Source organism: Trichogramma pretiosum, unplaced genomic scaffold (assembly GCF_000599845.2).
Source record: "Trichogramma pretiosum strain Unisexual culture from Peru unplaced genomic scaffold, Tpre_2.0 scaffold4, whole genome shotgun sequence".
NCBI lineage: Eukaryota > Metazoa > Arthropoda > Insecta > Hymenoptera > Trichogrammatidae > Trichogramma > Trichogramma pretiosum.
Window position 1 is genome coordinate 442058 of NW_019641688.1, and position 23571 is coordinate 465628.

Genomic DNA, 23571 nt, shown 5'->3' on the forward strand with positions numbered 1-23571 from the left:
TAAGATTCGCGATCCTGCGCATTACGACGCGTATTCCGAACACATTTACTTTCGTTACGCTATATCTAGTACCTATGTATAAAAGTTTTGCTCCCCCGTGCGCAGACGATCGTCAATCCGAGAGCTTGACTAAATCTTCATTAGTTTTTCGAACGATATCGCGCGCAAGTTAAACGGCATAAATAGTGCTACGACTCGATCAACGGCGAGTTCGTGATTACATTTCTATACGTGCACTTTGAAGCTTTTTTGCCCCGCATTCTCCCCGGCTGCTGCCTGCCTCGCGAGAGGCTCGATATATATTCGAATATAATTTGAATTTTCCCCTGTAGCAATTTTCCGGACTATAAGGCGACTACTGCCGTATTATTATATAGAGTATACTGCTTGCCGTGCACGTGTGCACGTGCGTGTATGTACCCTTTCATCGAAGCCGTATACACGTAGGTATACGCGCACATTGCGAATATTGTCGAAGCTTCTGTCGGCTCACTCCCGTGTACACGCATGTATATTACGCTACGTATACACGTAAATACAATAAATGTATACGATGTATAGATAGAGAGACACGGAGAGAGCGAGGGACGGATGGTATGTGCGCGGGAGCCTGCAACGAGCTCCGGTGCACGAGATCTCAGCACGGCGCGAGGAAGCTCTCGGACTAAACTTTGAATAAGATGCATTCCCCCGTCCCACCTGCCGCGCACAAATAGCGCGCCCCGCGAATAACAATAACAGCAGCGCTCGGCTTTTGCGCTATGGACGAAGCTATGCGTAGATACTCACCGCAGCTATATACAGTTATGCCCTCCCCAAAATGCATCTCTCTCACTCGCTCTATATTACGACACACAACGTCTGAAACTCAATTTCAAGGCAGATCAATTAGAAGCGCTCTTCGAGCTCGTATAGCACAGCAGTAGCAGCAGACTTGGCTATTGCGAGATTGTTGTGAGTAGGTATAGCGAAAGTCTATAACTCGAGGGATCGGAGCGAAGATGTGTACGTACCTATATATATATAGGACGCGCGCGCGCTAACTCTCGAGCGATGAAGTCGGATTATATGGGTAGAGTCAAGTTTTAAATTCACAAGGCCACTTTGGTAAATGGAACAACATCTCCATCCTCCGTCCTGCATCCTCCTGACGTAGAAGCGCGCCAGCCCGAGATAAGCTAAGATTACGCGCCACCGCGTTCGCGCGTCTATACAAGTTAGTGCTTCCATTCTGCTGCTTCTACTGCCGCTGCTGGTCGAGGCAATGAATAACACACAGCGTGTCGAACGTAATTTCCGTCTTTCATCGGCAGCGCAGACGGCTGATGCGGGAGAATGTGCGAGCTTTGACTTGCGCTCTTTCGCGCGCATATTGTAAAAGACGAGGAGAAAAAGATACACAGAAAGGAAAAGAGAGTGAGGGAGTGAAAAAAAGACTACACGTATTTAGCAGCGTAACAAGGCGGAAGAAGAAGCGCGCAAAACGAGAGAGACAACATCATAGGCAGGCACTGCGCGACTTATAATGTAGCGATAGTCACGTACCATGCACGTCGGCAGTCGTGTACATACGCGCTGGAAATACGTATGTATAGCTCGCGATTTGCTCTACGCGGCGCAGAGTACGTATGCGGGGAAAAGTGCATGCCTCATCGGCTCGTCGTCGTAGTAGTCGTGCAGTGCGTTGATGATGCGCGTGGGCGTAATTGCGCGTGACTTTTAATGCCGACGACGAGCCATTGCTAGAGTCGAGAGAGAGAGAGAGAGAGAGAGAGAGACGCGCGCGCAGAGAGAGAAAAAGATCATAGCCGAGCTATTTTTCTCTATTACAGCCGTGTGTCGCGCGATTCGCTCGTGCGTAATGCGACAGCCGCTGCTGCGCTGCGTGTGCAATCGTGTATCATGCACCTCTGTATAGCAGCTGTACGACGAACTTCGCTCTGTAACTTCAATTTTGTTGTTGTTGCCTCTCCGCTACGAATAATAAAAAATTAAAAAAAAAGAGTAAAACGAATTCCACACGTAAGCTCGAAATTTTCAATTGATGCTCGACGTCGAGCTTTTTTCTTTGATCTATTTTTTTTTGTTGGTACTCTGTCGAAGCTCGAGCGGTTGACATTGTCACGTAGGCCGGTTTGAGAGAATGTCGCTATGTGAAACTTACGTATTACTATTCAAAATTGGTGGATGATGTATCATCGAAAAAAGTTTTAATTTAAAGTAATTGTCCAAGATTAAAATGAAAATTTATAAACACGTTTTTCGAGAATTTTCACTTAATATTTTTCGAACAAAAAATTACAAGAACGCCATGATTGTTTTTGTTCTATAAACATAAATGCAGGTTCATTTTGAAAAATAATCAATGAAAATTCCAAAAAATGCGTTCGAAAATTTTCTTTTCAACCTCAGCTTCGGCAACTCCTTGAAAATTGATACTACCCATGGAAATTGATATTTTATTCTTTTTTACAAAATTGGACGCACATTTGTGGGTTGCACAAAAATAAAAAATAATTATAATAAAAGCTCGGTATGTGAGCGCATTTAAATTCAAGTTCTTCCATACACATATACGCAGAAGTAGCCACTTTTATTCAGTATACCGCGTTGCCATCTACTACCATTACTACTTCTGCTACTACTACTACTAGAACGTCTATACGCACTCGTTATCACAGAGAAAGAGAAAGAGCGCGAGAGAGGGAGAGAGAAGCCGGCAGCAAGGGCCACGGGAGCGCATGTGCGCTGCTGCCGCCGCCGCTCCGATTTATACACGGGCAAAAATATATCTATATATACACAGTTCTGCGCTCCGACCGGCATTACACACGTACACGTAGTGTAAGGCGTGGGGGAAGAGCAGCAGCAGCAGCAAAAGCCGTAGATACATTCGCTATATATAGCCTAGCACGCGGCGCACGCGGAGCTCTCATCTGTATATGTATATAGGCATAACATACAGAGAGTCGAGCAGCAGCAGCAGCAGCAGCAGCAGCAGCAGCAGCAGCAGACCAGGCGCGCGCGAAACCGAACTACTGCCAGTGGCATCCAGGCGGCCTGCGACACAAGGCACGAGACTGGCGGCGCGCAGTGCAGCTTGAGCAGCGGACGAGTGCGAAACTGAGCGCGGATACTATACACACAAAGAATCTCTCTCAGTCTCGTATACGAGTTTTCGGGGACGTGCGTTGGTCTCTCTGTTTTTCTCTGTCTTGATACTTGTCTCTCTTTGTATACAAACATCTTGTATACCTGCTGTCATTCGTCGTACAGTCGGCGCTTTAATAATACGTAGAAAAACGACGCGTGTGCGAAGCTTTCGGCTGTCAGATAATTTTTTGTCGGCCGTGTCTCTCTGTGGAAGCTCAGTCGACGAACTTAGCAAACCGGAGATTTAATTCGAGTGTTCGAATTTCGCGACAAGCATTGTTATCGAGTGCCGTGCGGTTGTTTGTTTAGAAGTAAACACCGGTGAGTTTGTTTGTTTATTTTTTTCTTCTCTGGTCAGTCGCGCGATTTGGTGCTGTTTACAAATAATAAATAAATATATCCTGTTTCTGGTGCATTAAAAAAAGTTTCTTCGTCTGTATCATCTCGATATTACGAAGAGTTTGTAAATCGTTTACGTGCGGAGGCACGACACATCGTTTCGACAGTTGACAGTTGCCGCATCGAATTAAAACGTAAGTCATTCATTTATCTGCTCCGCTCCGAATTTGTATCGACGACTCACGCGAATATCGAGTTTTTTCGAAAAGGTTACGATAGTCATAAGTATAACAGCGGCTCGTGTATGCTTTCGCCGAGTCTTGGAATTCCAAGGCGTATGCGTAGATAGAAGCGTTCAGTAGTGATATGGGAAACGATTGTAAACATAACCTAAAACAACGAGCGACTTGATATATAATACGTGCGATGGGAGAGTACACCTACTAATATTACTATACGCGTGTGCAACTGTCAGGCATCGTTGGGACAGTTTGTTTTCGACGTGGTCAAGAAGTGTCAATGTTGACTCGCGTATAAGCTCTGTGCACGCGACATTACTTATTTCTCGCAATCGATTCTGTATACTCAACTGCTGCTGCGGCAACTGTGCACGAGCACTACTGGTCCAATTTTACGGATTGACATGGAGCAACGAAAGTTTCGTGCAATGATTTATTCATCGTTAGTTTGATTAACGTCGACGCAACTGCTGCTGCTGCTGCTGCTATACCGCTACTGGGGAGGACGATGATCCGCATCGATCAGCTGTTCGCCGTTGCTTCTATATTGGAATTAATTGCTCTTATAAATTTATGTTTGCCGGATATAACTTTTTTCAGGAATCGTCGAAAGTATAATTTAAAAACTCCGATTTTGACTCGCGTGCATGATTAATTAATTCAATTTATGCTTAGCTGCACACCCGTGTATATATTATTAGTTATATACACACACATGAGCACGATGTTTGGTGTCGTCGTTGTTGACAATGACGACGTCGACGACGATGACAAGCGAGAGACCCAATACGGAGCGGATTGCAAATGTTTACAAATGTGTGCGGATGACTCTAATCCATTGATGGAATTGTTATGCACATACCTGCTGCGTTCGGTCCCCCGGAGTTAAGCAAACGAATTTACATAATATGAATTATAATAATAATGCACGCGGTGCAGAGGACTGGATTGCATTGTATCGACACTCGATCGAGCACACAACAACAACAAAAACAGCAACATCCGAAATCAAACAGTACGAGTATAGTTAACGCGTAGGTTCACGCTTTTATTGCAGCAAAATACATGTATATTGTAGACTCGCGCAAGCTCGCACGATCAACGAGGCACTTGTCGACTCTCTCGGGGGGTCATTGACCCAATCGCGGAGGCTGCAACGTATACTGCGTATACGATATAATACGAGGCGTGCCAATGATACGCCGGGACTTTTAAAAAGTCGACGCTGCGTGGACGCATCATCTATTATACGAAGCGTTTCACGCGAGTCGTCGTCTTCCTATTGTTAGCGACACTCTGCAAGTGTCACGCGGCCGCCTTCTTTCACTATTATAGACTGTCAACGTCACGTGTTGCTGTGTATGCGTACGTGTATATACATCGTAGCATGCGAATAACGCGTCCAGCATAGAGTACGTGGTGCACACCATGCGGAGTGTGCGGCCGGACGGTGCCCGACCAGAAGAGAGTCTACAGCATCATATCAGCAACGAGAGTAAAAGTGCAGTCGTCTCTCTCTCTCTCTTTTCTCGCGCAAGTAATACAGCATAACGCAAACGCGAAAAGAGGGAGAGACGTTCTAATGCATATACGTTCGGACGCAGCAGCAGCTGATCGCGTATAACTGCACTGCACGGCCGAGTGCAAAACTACTACTTTGCTTTTTCCTCTCCCCCTCCATCTTCGTCGTCGTCGTCGCAGCACTCCCCCATCTCGAGCAAGCTTATATAGCATCCCTTATACGTATGTACATGCGCGCTCCTTACTTAAATATATTACGCGATCGTGTCCCCCTATACCACCACCACCACCTCCCAAGGCGGTAAGTAGATAATAAATAGGCTGCTATATATGTATTGTCAACAGCAATCGTGCACTTAGCTCCCTTTAATGCCACCCGAATGCCGCTTTGCCGAGGCAGGGGGTAGCAGCAGCAACAGCAGTCCAATACTGATTTAGCGTTATTTTCGCACGTGTTTACTGCACCAGTGATCTGGATTTTTTCAATCCCGCATTTTTATTCATGTATTCCACGGATTTTTTTTTCTATCATCCCTCAGCTGGCGCACGTACGCACGCACACATACGCATACGCGCGCGCACACACACGGGCGCATTAGAAGCGATGCGCTGCTGCTGCTGCTGCTGCTGCTGCTGCTCGCGCATAATATGCGAGATAGGAAGCGGAGAAGTGCTTGTTCGACGATTCGGCCCGAATTATTTAGTGGCTCGCGCAGATGAGATAGACCGCTTCAATGGGATTATATCTTTATATGTGCTAGAAGTGCAGGGGTAGTACGTGTGCACGTGTGTCTGTGTATGTGTGTGTGTATTGCTTCTACTTCTCGTGCGGCTAACCCCGTGGCAGCGCATTATCGGTAAAATTTCATACCCAGAATTGCCCCGTGCTCGATCGCGCAGCCCATATATACATAGATAGATGTATAGAGAGAAGCTGCAGTAAAATGCAATTGTAGCAAAGGCAGCAGAAACTACTACTGCTGCTGTGGACCTAAACGTACGCAGCTATATATAACAGCGGATCCGAGCGCATAGAGATGGTATTACGTTATATGGAGAAGTATAAATTGGGGCTAGAGTGGGTAGAAAATCATTGGTAATGCAGGAGGGGATCGCACATCTCGACGTACATGATGATTGGAGTTTGAGGGAACATGCATGCGAGCAACCGTATAATAACGTATAGCCAGGACCACCCGCGCTTATAATGTTTATACCTCATCCACGATTTCGGCCAACAAAATATTGCTCTCGTGTTTTATCGCGCGCTCGAGCTATTCTATATAGTAGCAGCGCTGGTTGGATCGTATAGCGCATCTGCAGCGGCGATAAGGATGTGCTGCTGCACTCAGCCAGTGTATGGATATATGTATGCGTAATACATAATATAGAGATATCGCACACGTGCGAAGCCAAACAAATATCAGGAGTGAGTAAATTAGAGGAAAATTCATTTTTAATCGTCGTAGATTTTATGCACTCGATAACGAAAGTTCGGTAAAGGGAGAGAGAGAGGTGTTTGCACAAGCAGAAAAATAAACAAGAGTGATTTTTTAAATGGCTCTGTAGGCAAATAAACTATAAATGCGGTACGCGCGCTTTTTATTTTTTTTAATATTCCAATTATATTATGCCCTTTGTCAAATCAAATGGGTAAATTAAAAATATTTTCTACTGAATTCTTGCTCGAACGACGCTGGAATTTTTTAAAACAATTTACTTATATCTTGTTAACCTAATTAAATGCCGATATTGAATGAAAAAATAAAGAAAAATGTTCGTAAATGTAAAAAAAAAACAATGAAATCCTCGCCATTTCCAAATATTTGCCACTCCGAATGGTTTATGAATTGTATTTTATACCGTTTTCCAAAAAGCCGCTTCCACCCCTGTAAAGATGAGAGCTCGAATTTCCCGAATCCTCTCTAAAAATAAACCTCGTAAATCCTTGTTTATAAACTCGCGAATAAATGAACGCAATTTTTAAAAATAATAACAATATTGTCCGTGGCAAAACCGGCGTGTGCGATGTTTTACTTTTATCCGGTGCACGAAAAGTGGAACGCTCGGCTTGGTCGCGTAGACAAGAACAAAATACCCGAATGATATTTGCGTGTACCGTCGCTACTTTTGTGATGAGCTCATATGATTTTTTCACCAAAAAAAAAAAGAAAAGATAATGCAGCATCAAGTGGTCTGAACAGCTTCGATTTATATTACAATTAGTGCGTACGCAAATTTGCAAAATAAACTAACAGTAGACTTTCATCTGAATACGTCGAAAAGTTCTAATTAAACATACTCATAGATAAAAACTAACTTTTAATAAAATTTTTATTGAAGCTTTGCTTTTTAAATTTTCCTTTTTATTTCAATGCAAACCGGCCAAAGAGAGTCACGACGAGCAAAAAAAAACGATGAGAGAGTTGCAGGGTCGATTTAATTATTTTCTAACACGATTGACCGAATTTGCTTGTGCAGCTTGAAACTCGGTAGAGAAAAAAGAGAGTGAGAGATAAATGCATTTACTCGATGAGTGAGATACGGCTGTAAAGAAAAGTATGATTCTCTCAAAGAAAAGTTTCTCTCATCGCGAGCGCGTTCGCGCGCGCGCCAAAAACAAAAACTTTGCTTGCTTGGCTTTGCCCGTGTCTGCTTATGTTTCTCATTGATGGAAAACTCTCGAGAGCGCGAATGAAGTTTTCCTATACAAATAAGACGGAACGACTGGGGTGGTGGTGGTGGTGGTATACGCGCTACTCGCTACTGCAGGGAAAAAGCCGTGGCCTGCCGTGCGCCGCTGTACGTTACAAAGTTATTAAGCTCGTCGTAAAAAATCATCGCCATTGCCATTACGATTATCCGCCTCGGATGGTATCGTCTCGATCGAAACGGCGAAATAGCTCTTTCTCCCTTTCGATGAACTGCATTTGCTTCGTTCCTTTTTTCTACTGTTTTTCTTTCTTTTCCCTTTTTTTTAATCAAAGAATCGTAAAGGAAATTCAAGCGCGCGAATAAACGTTGAAACTTTCGCGCCAGAAAACGAGTGCCAACTGCAAACTTTATCCATTACGCGCTTAGAGTTACATATACCCAGCAGCAGCCCGAGTTGGTATTGTTTTTACAACGTGCGTATGTACGCGTTTTAGCTGTAGCGAGAGAGGTGGGGAAGAGCAAGCAGTACATTATGTATTTATCAACAAAAGAGCTTAAATTTTGACGGAAATTCATAATCAGGTTAGTGTTTTCGCGAGTGAGCTGAAACTTAAATTTCCCCCCAGCCTCCGCGATCCGGAGCTTACGGTATTGTAAAACTTTGTTATAACGAGCAACTGCCGCTCGTATATATCGTTGGTTATACGTAACGTAGGGCGTGTTTATTCAACATTCCTTTAAACGTTAACGTATTATAAAAATCGAAGCCACGTAAAAGACATTCTCTATCCCTCTCTCGTGGGCGATTGCGAGAGTTGGAGATAAAAAAAAATTAATCAAGCCAAAACTAGCTCGGGGATCAACAGATTACGCGCAGTTATTATACGAGTGCACCCCCGCGCGCGTACTCGCATGGAGAGAGAGAGAGAGAGCGAGTGAGGAGGAACTTTCCATTGTAACAATAATAATTCTCCCCGCTCTTTCGGAGCTTTCCCATACATACGCATACATTCTGCTGGCGCGAAGGTGAATATATATATGCCATACACAAAAGGGGGTCCATACTCAAACTTCTCCACGAGAGAGAGTGAGAGAGCGAGAGATAACGCGATAATTGCCAAGTTTGTAATGCAATTTAATGCCGCGCTGCCGCGATATACATATAGAGAAGAGAGTGAGAGAAGATCCCCTCTTACTACTCCTTCGAGTGTTGCTGCTGCCCTTGTCTGGATGGATTATCCCGAAAGGGTTAATATTTGTTCGATCGAACTGCCGGCGCAGCCGTTGCTACCGCTGCCGTGCATGACTGTACGTATTAATTATCGAAGTAGAGCTGCAAGATCATCACTGCATCTACTTGCAGCTCGATAACTATATAAAGCCAAAACTCGACCGACTCCATGGGTGAATTTTTTTTTCCTTCCATTGGCCAAGATACGCTCTGCGCTCGAAGTCATAATCCATTCGGTCGAGCCGCAGTAGTTTTCTTTTGCCGAGGAAAAAAGTATGTTGCGCGATCCGAGAGAAGAGCTTTGTCCGGGCATAAATTGAGCAAAGCAAAAGAGGAAGAGAAGAAGGTAGAGAGGGTAGGAGCGCGCGGTCGTTGTGTTACAACCGATAAGCTTTAAAAGGGGGGTATAAGGCAAAGGATTTATCGAGTTTGAACGCAGTTAATTTTGATGAGAGATAAAGGAAGCACAAGTAGGTAGATAGCTGGGTAGCAGCAGAAGCAGTAGTAGTAGCAACTTGGCCATTTCGTACGAAGGAGATAGGATTACAAAAAAGTTCGTCAGACGAAAAGCGCTAAGTTTTTCCTTCCCGTCCCTGGGAAGCGGGCAACTACTACTCTTTTTTGCCCGGTGCAGGCCGCTCCCTGTGTATTACATTTAGTAATAGCGGTGTAAGGCGCGAAAGGAGTGAAGAAATTGGTTGCAGACAGATGAAAAACACTGCGTAAAAAAGTCAAATGTATGAAAACAGTGAGCTTTTAATACTTTCTACATTAATGGCATCAAAGGAATAAGAATTGACTTTAGCTTCAGCCGATGTACATTCGTACGAGTTGAAAGGAATTTTTTCACAGAAGACCATATGTGTGCCACGGCAAAAGCTGCTTATGATAAACCTTTCGCCATTACAATTGATAAGCGCACGCGAATAATAAGCATGTACACGAGCAAAGAAAGCGATGGCAAAGGATTCCGCGAATATCTTGGGTGTATATACGCGAGAGCTTTTGCATAAAAGTGAAAAATTGCACGCGCTTGCTGAGCAAGCGAGCGAAAGAGAGAGATAGAGAGAGATAGAGAGAGAGAAAAAGTCGATAACAGCAGGAAGTAACAGAGGGAGCTGGGAGTGTAAGCGCGATGGAAAAGATGTACACTGCGGGCTAAACAAAGAAGAGCTAATAACGAGCTTTCGCTTCGCGGATTAAACTTTTCGAGAGGAGTTTTTCAAACTTGCACGTTAATGCATGTAAGATACATATATATCACATCTTCTGAAGCTGCTGCTGCTGCAGCTTGGCAAAAGTGTAATAGCATACTTTGTTGCAGCGCTGCGCGTACCGGAGGAGCATTGTATTGACTTGTGGCTGCTGCTGCGGCTTCTGTTGCATATAACCGAAGATGCGCTTTGCCTTTCGGCCTTTTAGCTCTTGCGAATTTTTACTCTTTGCTATATACTGCAGCAGCAGCACGTAGCGAGCGAACGCGAGAGAGAGAGATAGCTCGCCCAAAGATGAGTCATCTTTCGAAGCGAACGCGCGAGCTTTTTTTTCTTCTTCTTTTGCTTTTACCGAAAGCTTCTCTTTATGTACTTATTTCGATGGGTGGTACACAAGTTTTACGACGGCCACCGCTGCCGCCACTGCATAATGCAACGAACGTTGCCGCACTTGGCTCGGCTTCTATTCACGATATACACTCGTGCGTGCGTACTTACAAAACGAAACAATATCGGCATTTCAATGAAAGAGTTCGAATCATCAGATTCACGTATTAATCTGTACACTACACGCATTGACGCAGTTGGACCCAAGATCGTCGTGAGATACATGGTACCGATTTTTCATCGCAATAATCTCCAGTGCAATATGTAACAACAACAACAACAACAACAAATATAAAAGCTTCCATGCGACTGCTCACAGCTGCGTATACGAGTGCAGTGCAGCAGCACAATTTCGTACGAAGATACGACGACTATACGACGAAGGCTCTTACTGCATACACATATACGCCGCGTGCGTGCTTGCGAGCGTTACGCGAGCCGTGAATTTCTCTCGAAGTTTCGTCGTCGTCGTCGTCGTCGTCGTCGCGCTCGCGTGCGTATACAGAAACTCACACACACGTCTTTCGGCTTCTTCTTCGTCGTAGTAGTCGCAGTAGTAGTCGTCTACATGCGCGCGTATAAAATGCGAGCCTCAGCGTATATAGCGTCAGGCAGAGCAGTATAAGCGCGCGCGTAGTAACATTACAACAGCAGCAGCAGCAGCAGCAACAGCAGTATAAGCGCAGAATTATATATATAGTATATTCGGAGTTAAAGTAGTGCCCAAGCCGCAGCACCGCCGAGAAGCGTCACGCGCCTCGCCTTATACTGTGCTATCTATCTCGCGCTATATATATGTACGCAGAGGCTGTGTGTAGTGTAGCAGCTGAGCGGAATTGCCTCCTGGCGCGTTGCGTCTCGCTCCTTCTCTCTCTCTCTCTCTATATATATATATCTAAGTGTGTGCGTATATATGTGACGACTGTCGCCTCCTCGTCGTCGTCGTTGTCGTTTGTGTGTATGTATATATCTCGCTCGAGCCATAGAGCAGCGAGAAGAGCGCCTGTTTATTAAACGTATTACATACATTATATTATACGTATGCACCGCGCCCACGAGTATAAATGACGTCTCGAAAGTATTCGTGCACTCGCGCGCCCGGTTTGACATAGTGTCATGAGTACAGCGCTAGCTTCGGAGCGGATATTACAAGGCCATTGAAAAAATAGGATTTTTCATAAACGCTTAGCGTCCGGAAGCTCTGCACAAAGCATTCATAATGACTGTCTCTTCTGAAGAGTGCATGCACGTATCGGTGCATTTATCGGAACTCGCACCGAGATCCGACTAATGATATTCATACAAGCTCAAAAACGTCCGATTAACCTTTTTTTCATCTCCCATATGTAGATGCAGTTATTTGAGCGAGCGACCGTCGTGTATACAATTATGGGGCATGTGTTCTCGCGCGCGAGCTTAATTTTGCACGAGGAATTCCTCTATAATTGTGGATACTCGCTCCAGACCGAGTGCCGCGTTTGCCATAGACACGAGCCTATAGATATATACCATAAGCTGCGAACTCGATGAAAAGCAGAAGAGAGATACGTGTACATCCGGAGCGGTCGGATGGAAAAAAAGTCTGAAAACAGAGCAATGAAAAGAGTCAATTATTTCTAGATTATGTTATAATCGCTCGTGTATAGCTACTATTATTACTCGAAAATGATATTTGACCCTTGTATAAACAAACCCGTCGATTAGAGAGCTTTTTTGAAAGAATATCATATTTTTAAATATCATACCTCATCTATAAAAGTCATCTCTATCTCTCAAGTACCTTGACGTATCGCAGCCTACAATCTCCCCCTACACAATGAGCCTTTCATTTTCATCCATATATATCGTTCGCTCGTTGAAAAACGAGATACAGATTACGAGTACGACGCGGATTTAGCTGCAGCAGGATCGGTCTCCGAAAACTAATCGGCTGCGATTCACAAGTTTTTAACGATGGTAATTCGTCGTACGTACGAGCGAGGAAATTTCGCGAAATTTAGCTGGCTATAAAACACATGTATGGGCTCGTCGAAATTTACAGGCGACGCTGCATATAGCTATACGTATCGTGTGTGGGTGCATCGCATCGAGGAGGGTTAACCTACTTTCCGTGACTGAAACGGATTTGAATGTTATCCAGAAACGTGTATTATATATACGCGTATAGACGAGGGGGGTGCAAGCATACGGGCGCAAGAGAGGGAGAGAGAGAGAGAGAGACGAGAGGAGATAAAACCATAAAAAGTACGAAAATTTGTTGGCAGACAGCAGATGTGTTTTGCAGTCTGGTCCTCTTTTTTCTACCTCTATTCTTCTTTTTTGCGCCATCCATTCTTTTTTTTTTACAACTAGAGCAGAAACATTGTAAATCTGTTTCGGACCGTTAAACTGCACGCACGAGTATCGATGACGATCCCTTGTCTCGGAAATTGTATGCAGTTACGGCTATTTTCAGCTCTATATAATTCGATATAATTGCGGTATATCGTAGCAGCTGCTGCTGCTGCTGCTACCGCTGCTACTGCTTATCATTTAATTAAAGCCCGATCGCGTGAACTGCACTCGAAAACTTGAATTAATTCCCTTTTAATTAGCTTAATCATTGTCACAGTCTCGCTCTCTCTCTTTCTCCCTCTCGGCTTTTCTAGAAACACAACGCGTGGCCGTATATACATAACTTTATATATAAATGTATACATATATCTTTATAGAATGATAACGACGGCGGCGTTGGCAAGAAGCACTTAATATAAGCGAGGACTGGCGCGCATATATATATAATACACGCAGTTCGTGTAAAAATATATGCGCGCACACATACACACTCACACGGACAGACTGCAGGAATATTCGGAGTCAGCTGACACCGGCAAGTTTCCGTTTTGCACGCGTTGTGTTGCAGCACATCCTCCGTTCTTGTGTGTACATACTCACACACATACACACAATTCCGTTAAGTTGCATATTCATACTTTAATCGAATAAAATATCAGGATAGAGTTGCTCTGGCTGCCTGTGTCGCGTATACGTGCGCTGCGACACGTCGCGAGCTTATACACGAGAGCTGCTGCTGCTGTTGCTGCTGCTGCTGCTGCTACTGTTACTATACTCTTCTAGTGGAATGTGCATTAAAAATCAAGAGCTTCTGGCTCTCGGGTTTAATCGCAAGATGGAGGAAGATAATGTGGAGCGGCTCTTGAATATTTCAAGCGTTTTCTTTTCGACGCCGTGCGCGCGCGCGCGCGGGATCGTTATATAGACTGTGATACGTGCTGCAAGCTCGGAGTGACACATTTGTCGCTTCGTACGTTCCGCGACATACGCGGCAGAAACGATAATCTGCGGATGCACGTTGTAATATGTAAAATAAAGAAACGATCGTTTCTCGGTGTGAGCTCGAGAGAGACGCGTAGAGACGTGAAGTATCAAGGAGTATCGTGTACAATAATAGTCAAATGTGTCGTGCTCGTTTATATACGTACACACAAGCTGACGCCGTTTACGTGTAAATATTCCGTACGAGCGATATAAAGAATTCATTGATTCTCGAGCTTTTTTTTTCTCTTTCGTTTTATTTTGTCGTTTCTGCTGATGACAACGGAAATGTCATCCTCGTGTCGTGCTGCACGATGACGACAACGACAACGTGTGGAATAAGAAAAAAAGGGACGTTGTATTCTTTATATCGATGCGCAAAACAACGAAAAAAGCATATATTTTTTCTCCTCCTTATTTCGTTCGTTCGCGCATCGACCCACGTCATCGCTTGTTTGGTGTCTGTTGACATTATTATTACTATATCTATATCGCCGATGTATTCTTCGTTTCTCCAACTCGTCAAAATAGAATGCACACGATGTATACAATGCAGCGTCTATATATCGGGCTTCTTCGGTTGAATGGCTCGATAGACAAAAGGATTACTTTTGCAGTCGAACGTGACCGTCTGCTTCCGAATGATTAAATAAATCCAGCTTACTGACGCTGCAAAGCTACGAATATCGTACCTGTACAATCAAATGAATATTACGTGTTAGTCAGGAACGCCCATTAAATACTATATATTATTTCGTATACCATTTACGTTGATGAGCGGCGAGTGTTGTGCGACGAAAGATCGCAAGCCACACTGTTTTATCGATGACATAGACCTGCACTTTATTACGAGGCTGGCAGACGATGATTGATGCATAAAAACCGGAAAAATGAAAAAAGTTCGTTGGATTGAAAGGAATGATAATAATGAAACTGCAGGGCCAACGATGATAAGGAAAATATTAATAAAGGCTGCGGAAGGAAGAAAAGAAAACAATGTGAATCATGATCGCGATTATAATGACTACCGTGCGTTAAAATCGCTATAAGCGAGATCCAGCCGCGCGAACCGAGAAGATTATTTACTCACGGAACTCGAGGTCTTCGAAGACAGAAAACCTTTATATAGCTGATAAAAGAATATAATAAGGATTTATGGATGCAAATGTGTGTACCACGGGTAAACAAGCGCGTCAATCCCGAGGCTCGAACGGTATTTACAGAGTTATGATACTCTTTTTTTTACCATCGAGCTTGTGATTATTATGTTAATAAAAACTCCATAACTGCTGGTGATGATACATTTTCAGACAATGAAACCCTAAAATAGATAAAAAACAATAATAATAATTTCACACCGATGCGGCCAAAGTAACTTTTGCAATATTCGGTAAAAAAGCGCCTCTGTACGCTATACCTCTGTGTAATCTAAAAGTTGAGCTAATAAAGGGCAATAGTTAAAGCAACCGAAATCATTGAGAGACTTTTTCCGATACACACAGAGCTCTATGCGAAAAGTCGTTCGCGATCAGTCGTATTTTACAAAATTGGATCACTGCGTAGTATGCAGCAGTGCAGTTTCGCTATATATAAAACTTTCAATCAATATAATGGATGGAAGGAAATGAAAAAAATTCGATCACCTTGAGATTCGTTTGGTGATGCTACTCTGCTTCTTTTCATTATCTATTACACATAATACACGTGAAATTTCAACGACTCATTCGCAGGAGAGATTGATGTTTTTTTTCAAAATTTATAAATTGGAATCTCGTTGGATGATCTCGTCATCGCCTCTTCGACTTTGTCTCTTTGTATCGTTGCGCAATTGAATTTTAATCAACTCCGTTATAGTACTTTCGTCACCTTTGCCGAGCTGCCGCCTGATCTATGATATCGCATTACAATGGGCTGTGCAACTCTTCGCCTATGCGATTTTCCATAGCTCCAGGAACATCGAGGAGTGCGTCTCGCGGTCCGTCAAGCAAGTATGGCAAAACGTGCTACGACGCACACGCACCTCATAATTGCACATTTCTAAAAACGTTACATTTAATGTAGATATATATGACAAAATCAGACATTAAAACCGAAGTAACCGATCTTAAATATGATTCAAGGTAATTGTACATAAAATCATCGTTGAAAATTAATATACAAGTACCGATTTATTTTTTTACATAAAATACAAAAAAAAGAAGAAATGCAATCACATGCATTCATTTCAATACATAAATGATGAAGTAAAATTTGATCTTTTATTATGCTACGAAAACTCGATTATAATGAAAACATCTACCGCTAAATGGCGAGTACCTTCATCTGTAAATCTGCAAGTGCCAAATTGACAATAATTATATAAGTACCAAGTACCCATTAAGTACTAAGCGTCTATACATTTTATCAGATTTGGTCACTGTATTTTGGTGAAATTGGGTTCAAACAAATATGCGAGTAACCAATTCTATTGTAAAATTTAAGGGCTCAAAGGGGGCTTAAAATCGAAAAAAATTTTATTTCATTTTCGAGTAGAACTTTTGGTCCCCTTTTCATTGCATTTTTTAAAACTTCAAAATTTTGATTATTCACTCAGATACAGCTGTTTCCATGAGCCATTTTTGTATACTTTGCGTGTTAATTTTTTCACTTTTCGTTTTCACAAAGTTCACCTCAGTTGTCGTAACATTCATAGTGTACCGATTGAGTTACAGCATCAGGGTCGCGTACACTTCTTCAGAACATCAATGGTTACGGTCACAACCTCGGGCGTGCCGATCCGAACCTTAAGCCAACCTGCACAAACACTGAAGCACATTTTTTTTTCATTTTACGCTTTTTTTTTAACCTCCACATGAATCTACTGATTGAAAGTGACCTATGAGTTCGATCACCTGTGATGAAAAAATGTTTAACAACTATTTTTTTAAAAAACTTCGATTCTTTACACCTACACGTTTCAACGTTCGGCATCTAATGCTACGACAAGTCGTAATGGTCGCATGCGTAAATTCAACGCGGTCTCTCACTTCGACTTCCATGATCAGAATCGGATGCTACGGAATGATTCAAATGACTAGTTTTTAAAATTTAACCGTTGATAATTTGTTCAACCCGACTTTAAATATAAATAAAAAATATTTAAAATTATATTAATTTTAATGGTTTTAAATGAAATTGAACTCATCTACGCGGAGAAAAAAAACTCCACTTTTAAATTAATTTTTATGTAAACAAATTTTTTAACGGCATAAATATTAAATTAAAATCTGTTTGAAAAATTTGCGAGTTTGCTGTACTTAATTTTGCGATTGATCGAGCATGCTAAAATGCATGCTTCTAAACATTGATGGGTAAAAAAATATATATCAATGGCAACATCTGCTACCTTGCGATCTGTACTTTTCATGTAAAATCAGTTATAAGGGATATCGAGTAACTGTGCCTCTACCGTTTGGTAATGAAAACTTTTGGAGCGTTGCAAATAGCTTTTTGCCTCTGTAATGAACTCCTAGTGACTGCTTTTAATGATGATTCTCTACGATCCAATTTAAAACGTTAGCGGCTTGGCTGACATCGATCATGGCTCATACTCGTGATGGAAACACTATGTATATGCTTCGAGTGTTTATCGAGCATGAAAATCGGCTTAATATTTATAGATAGATTGCAGTCGAGAGAGACTACAAGAGAGGCAGAGGCGAGAGAAAGAGTGTGACAAAAAAAGGCGGGCAATAAAACACGTATAGATCGAAACTGCGCATTAATCCTGCGGAAAGAAACAAATGGACACGGGTGACACATCACGCGCGTTCTCTCGGCAGTGAATAAGTCAAAGAGATGCATCGCTTCCCCCGCCGAAGTGGCGCTTCTGCTACTGCTGCTGCTGCTAGCAGTTACACGTCCAACATCCAACTTCCTCTCCTTTCTTCCCTCGCATTGCCGAAAAAGGAGGAAAATTGAAAAATCTGTAAATATTAAAAAAAAAAAAAGAGAGAAAACGGAAGGGCAAAAAACAACGAGTTGTCAATACGTATATATACACAGGACGAGTTGCCGAACAATATAGCTTTGTTGTAGAACTCCAATACTGCACACGCATACGTCTGTAATATAAGAAGCGCCCGTGCGCCAATATAGTGCCAACGTATGCATATAGCACGGAAAAATCGCGAGAGTAAGCGTAAGCGAGGAAGAGAGCAGACTGAATTGGGGTTACGAAGATCTATAGTCCAGGCGAACAAGAGAAAGAGAGAGAGAGAGAGAAAAAAAGAAGAGAGTTTGCGAGTCTCTGAAATAGTTGCTACTGCTGCTGCTGCACTCGATGCTCCCGATAATGTCGCAATAGTATATACGTGTATATAGAAGCAGCTCGAAGATGGATGAGTGCGTAGCAGCAGTGGTAGAAACAGAAGCAGCTTTCCCAAGCCCCCGAAGTTTGTCGGCGGCTGCATCCATTTCTTCAACCATCGAAACTGTATACGCGCGCGAGCGTATATACACAATAAGAAGAGAAAAAAAAAAAGAAAAAGCGGAGATCGGATGAAGATTGCGCGCGAGTGCACACATTTTCTTGCTCTCGTCTCGTTTTTCTCCTCGTCCTTCTTATTTCTCTTCTTCTTTCGATTCTCGTTGCAAGTGCAGTCGGCTATAGATGTAGATTATCATTGGCCCCACTGAGCTCGGTATAACGCGCGCGTTCGTAGCTTGCTGCTGTTGCTTCTGCTACAACAAAAAAAGTGTGCTCGCGTTTACAGAGATAAGGATGGAATAAAAAAAAAGAAGGAAGATATTCGCAGCTAACCACTCGCGTGTATACTATAATTGTGGCGGGTAGGCGAAAGAAAATTTTTTCCTTTCGATATAATCATTGTCCCGAGATCGTGTACGGCTGGTACATCGCGCGTAAGATTCGATTATCAAATTTCATATAATGTATACTTCAATTTGGAGTCGAGTTACCCAATATATAAGTCAAATTATACAGCTATATAATACTAGACAATACTGTCGCAGAGACGTATCATATTTATTTAGATTGTGAAATTTACTCTCAGCTGTGCCACCGCTGTTAATTTTTGAAACAAACTTTGTGTGTGTGTGTATAATTTGTGAAAATTTTCATCAGCGAGAGCGACTGCGGGACTAATAGAGGACGAAGCGAGTTGTTGCGAGAAAAGCGTATTTTTTTCTTTCTTTTTTCAACAACACAACGTCCGCTAAACACAGACGTCGTACGAGTGTATGTATATAACGCAAGGTGCACGCGCGTACGCTTGCGGTACTTCGAAGGTAATTACGGCTATGGTATTGCGTATATATAAGCGCGCGTTAGCTTAATTCGCTGACGCTAAAACCATCAAATTCGTATTATATACACGGAGCATAAACGAGACCGTAATATTGTCTCAAGCCGGTACGCGAGAGAAAAAGAACATCGCTAAATCATCGTCGTTTATCATACGTACACATAAACAATATTATATACGTTACGAGAAAGGAGAAAGTTCATTCGTAGCTGATAACGCTTTTTTTATCCTTCGAGCAAATTATAATTATAAATTATTGTTATTATTACTATTATTATATAAAATCCAATAGCCAATGTAAATTCGCGCTCGCACGCCGCCAATTAATTAGCTTAATCGCAATACTCGAATTGGCCCGCGTACCATAATATAGTATATAAGATTCTCTACTGGAAACGCCGCAGCGCATACAAGAAGCTCTCTGCCTAGGCGTTACAATCGCAGCCAGCCTCCTCTTCCTCGCGCAGCCAACATGATGCAATGGAGTATATACAATTGCAGTTTGTGTATTGTGTATATAGCACGGTGTGCCGAGCGCCGCGCCGAGAGAGCATAGGCGAGCGATGCACTTAAGCGAGTGAGCAATCTCTATAATCGTTTCTGCTGCCGCCGCCGCCGCTACTGGCTGCGCTGCCTCATACAGTAAATATAGTTAGTTAGAAACTTGGATTTCTTGAAGTTACACGGGCTAGAAACTCGGGGCTTCCCTTGCTGCTGCTGCTGCTGCGTAACCTTCCCGCCCCGCGCGCGCTCGTGCTCGCCCTTTCTCCGACTATCTCTCTGCCGCGCGCTCTATCTCCCTCTTTCTCTATTTAGTTAATTGGGCTAATATCTCTATACACGCGCTTACTCGAAGTAATTTGCCACATCTGATGCAGTGTGATTCTCTCTCTCTCTCTCGCGCGCGCGTAGACTAGCTCTTCGATGCTGCGCAGGAGCTGATATATCCACGCGCCCCCGAGCACACACGCAAGCACACGCACACAAAAAACAATGAAATGTTTTCCCTCGCTGAAGCGCGCAGAGTCGAATTGGAACTTACCCCCGGCGCGTTTCTGCCGTTGTGCTTCTCTCTATCTCGCTTTTACCGCGAAAACAATTTCCACCCTCTCGGCGCTCTTATACACACAGACATACCGCGTGCAGTATATACATCGCTCCGAATCAAGGCATTCCAATTTCTCTCGAATTCTCGCGCGCTCACGGCAATCAAAAAGCTGTCGCTGCAGCGCCAGCCTCTATACGTATTCACAGATGCCACAAGACACAGAGGATACGCACGTTTGTATGTATATGCGTGGACGCAAAACCCAGCAAGAGTGATAGCGAGAGAGAGAGAAAACGACATCACTTACCGCCTCGGACCCGGAGAATGTCCTGCTGCAAGCCTCCCGTGCCCCTTCCCCCCGCACCCCCCGACTGACACATTCGCAATTGAGAGAATAATCTGCATTCTTCAGGCTCGAGAGAGGATGATACCTCTCGAAACTTGGCGCCGTGCAAAGCTGCCTGCACGCCGCACGGATATAGTAGCTGCTCTCGAGCTTTTTGGCGCGAATTTCAACTGACTGCGCATTACTATACTACACCGCTGCGTCCGGCAGCTTTCGCTCTCTCTCTCTCTCTCTGCATGCGGATTCTCTCTCTCGCTCGAGTCTTTGTCGGGTATACCCTCTCTTTTTTGCTTTGCTCTTTTTTGCGGTCGCGCCCGCATACACTCGCTCCAGCACTCGCTGGACACATCGTTTAGATAGCAGCTAGTAGTAGTAGTAGTAGTAGTAGTAGTAGTAGTAGTAGTAGTATTGGAAGTGGTACAGTTGCGCCACTAGTAGTACGAAACGCAAGTATTTTTTTTTTACTTTTATACCTTATAAAAAAAAGCGAACAAAGCGAGGAGAGCGAGCAGTAGATAGGTTTGCGCATACTTTTCGTTTTGTACGAAAAGCCGCATGCTCGAGCTATATATTTTACCATCCGTGAGGCATTGATATATGTGTGCATGTGCGAGTATGGAAAGCTTTTCGGCAATGGAAATTCTTTGTGCTGCTGCTGCTGCTACTGCGGTCGACGAGAACGTCAAACTGGGCCGACGCGATGCCTGCAGAAATTAGCGATGCGCGGTGAATTGTTTATGAAAGCGTGTGTTATACTCGCGTGTGCATATAGGTGCGCGGCGACGAATTTGTCCATTTGCTACGATATTTGTCTTTAAATCGATCCAAGTATAGTTCTTTTACTACTGCAGGTGCTTTTTTGTTGATACTCGATTCAATTTTTATTAAAGTGCTCTGGTTAAATGCTTATTTCACCACATTTTACAAAAAAACTATTTAAAGTGTTTTATAATACATGACCAAATTGGCTTGTTTTTCGGGATTTTCTCGTTACATATTAAATTACCTAAAAAGACGATTGTTTCGAAAAAATTACATCAATTTTCAGTGACTAAAAAACGATAATACTACTTTAAATCTTTACCACTAGGTGGCGAGTATCTTCATCTGTAAATCTGCAAGTCTTAACGTAAAAATAATTGTATAAGTCAAAGCACGGTTTCCAGTCAATAAAAGCATGTTTGAGTTTTATCGACTAACGACTATCCACTATCGACTAGAGAAGTTACTGCGGTTAGTAATATATCGAAAGTAGTATAAAAGTTGCACTGTCGTGGAAAATTAACGAATAAATATTCACTTGCTCGCTTGCTGTCGTCGACGCAATATTGCAACGTCTTATTGAAGTCTTGTACGCCACGATTGAAAGGATATTCTGAATATATTCATCCTCGTACGTGGCCTACTCCTTCGTACACAGTTTCTCTAGGTTTACGCTTGTGCGTCTTATATCGCACGGCTAAATACATTTGTAAAGGTACGATATAAAGTAATACATGTTTAGCTTTTATAGATGGCGGAAACAGCTGAACTTTAAAGCAATCAAAACTTTACTTTTACTTAATTAGTCGCTGTATATACATACCGCGAAAAGTTGCTGCGCGTCTCGAATTAATTGCCGCTGACGAGCAGTATGGTTTAACCGCAATATGGCAGCAGATTTAAATGCGCGCTAATAGCTATAAATATTGATTACGTTTTATGTGTGGCATGCATTATCCAAATTATCTCGTTTGATGTGAAACTTCTTATGAGAGGTTTGGTAGAGGGGCTAGTTCGTGAAAAATGAGCGAGTGTGTTAATCGTAGAAATATAAACTTTTCAGGGACAGAGTCTTTCTCGCTCTATATGATTGGTCTTCGCTCGAGTGTTCAGAGTATATTGTACGATGTATATTTTTCAAAATAATTATGAGCGGTTTTTGGTGAAATTTGGCTGAAATATTATATCTCATGGCTGACATACACAGCTGCTTATTAATTTTATAGAAAATGTATATTTTTGTAGAAAAAATTAAGACTTAAGATTCTAGAATTTTTTTTATCATTACAAGATTTATCGTGTTAAAAATTGTCATATAAGATTATGAAATTCTTGATTCCATTAACAGATGGAGTATTGTAAATTCACAAGTGACAAAAACATTTCAGATTAGTATACATACCGATTCGTATCGACAATAATTATTATCGATATTATTAATATATTATGCAAACGCGACACGGTAAAAGTAGGTGACTATGAAAACGAAGGTGATGCCCGCGACGACAATGAGGAGAGCGATTCTGACATTGAAGAGTAAAAACGCGACTGCTGCGGCATCTTTGACTTGTTCATCTACCTCAGCGAGGCAGAAATTGCCGAATAGAGCACAAATGACAAGTGGAAACTACTAATAAAGCGCATCCTCAAGTCGACGGGACTGAGGTCAAGGTTTGTAGCCATCGAAGCAGATACGGAGGAATGGCTGCGCGACTTTGTCACCGGTCGAGGAGAGAAAGGTCGAAGACTGGTGGGTGACCTCCTGCAGAGGTTCAAACATTTTCGAGAGGCATTCAGGAGAGCGAAAAAGCACATGCAGCTACTGGGCGAACGCTGTTTCGCAGACAAAAAACGGAGGGCTGCGGAAGAAGAGCTCCACGCCCTCCGGGAAAAGATGAGACTCGAGGTAGAATGTGCCACTAGTATCAAAACTAATTGATGGAAAAAGAGAGGCAACGACGATGACGACGACGACAGCACCGAGAGCTCGGTAGAGTTATGTATATGAAATTATCACGCAAAATAGTACGTAACGAGAAGTCTTTTTGAATGAGA

General features: G+C 42.9%; 1 protein-coding gene across 5 annotated transcripts in view; it reads left to right on the forward strand.

Annotated features, from left to right (window-relative positions):
• The first annotated feature begins 3067 nt into the window (after positions 1–3067).
• Positions 3068–23571, forward strand: part of LOC106656205 (prolyl 4-hydroxylase subunit alpha-1) — a 135774-nt gene continuing 115270 nt past the window's right edge. Inside the window, exons 1-2 of one of the 5 annotated variants that reach the window (XM_014376959.2) lie at positions 3068–3474; positions 3579–3686. Coding sequence is in view for 1 of the 5 variants with exons in the window: in XM_023461657.1 (XP_023317425.1) it covers positions 19296–19343 (48 nt within the window). In the remaining 4 variants the exon portion in view is untranslated. Of the gene's footprint in view, positions 3475–3501; positions 3687–19267; positions 19344–23571 lie in introns of those variants that run through there. The other 4 variants (XM_014376962.2, XM_014376963.2, XM_023461658.1 and 1 more) reach the window with 4 other exon arrangements.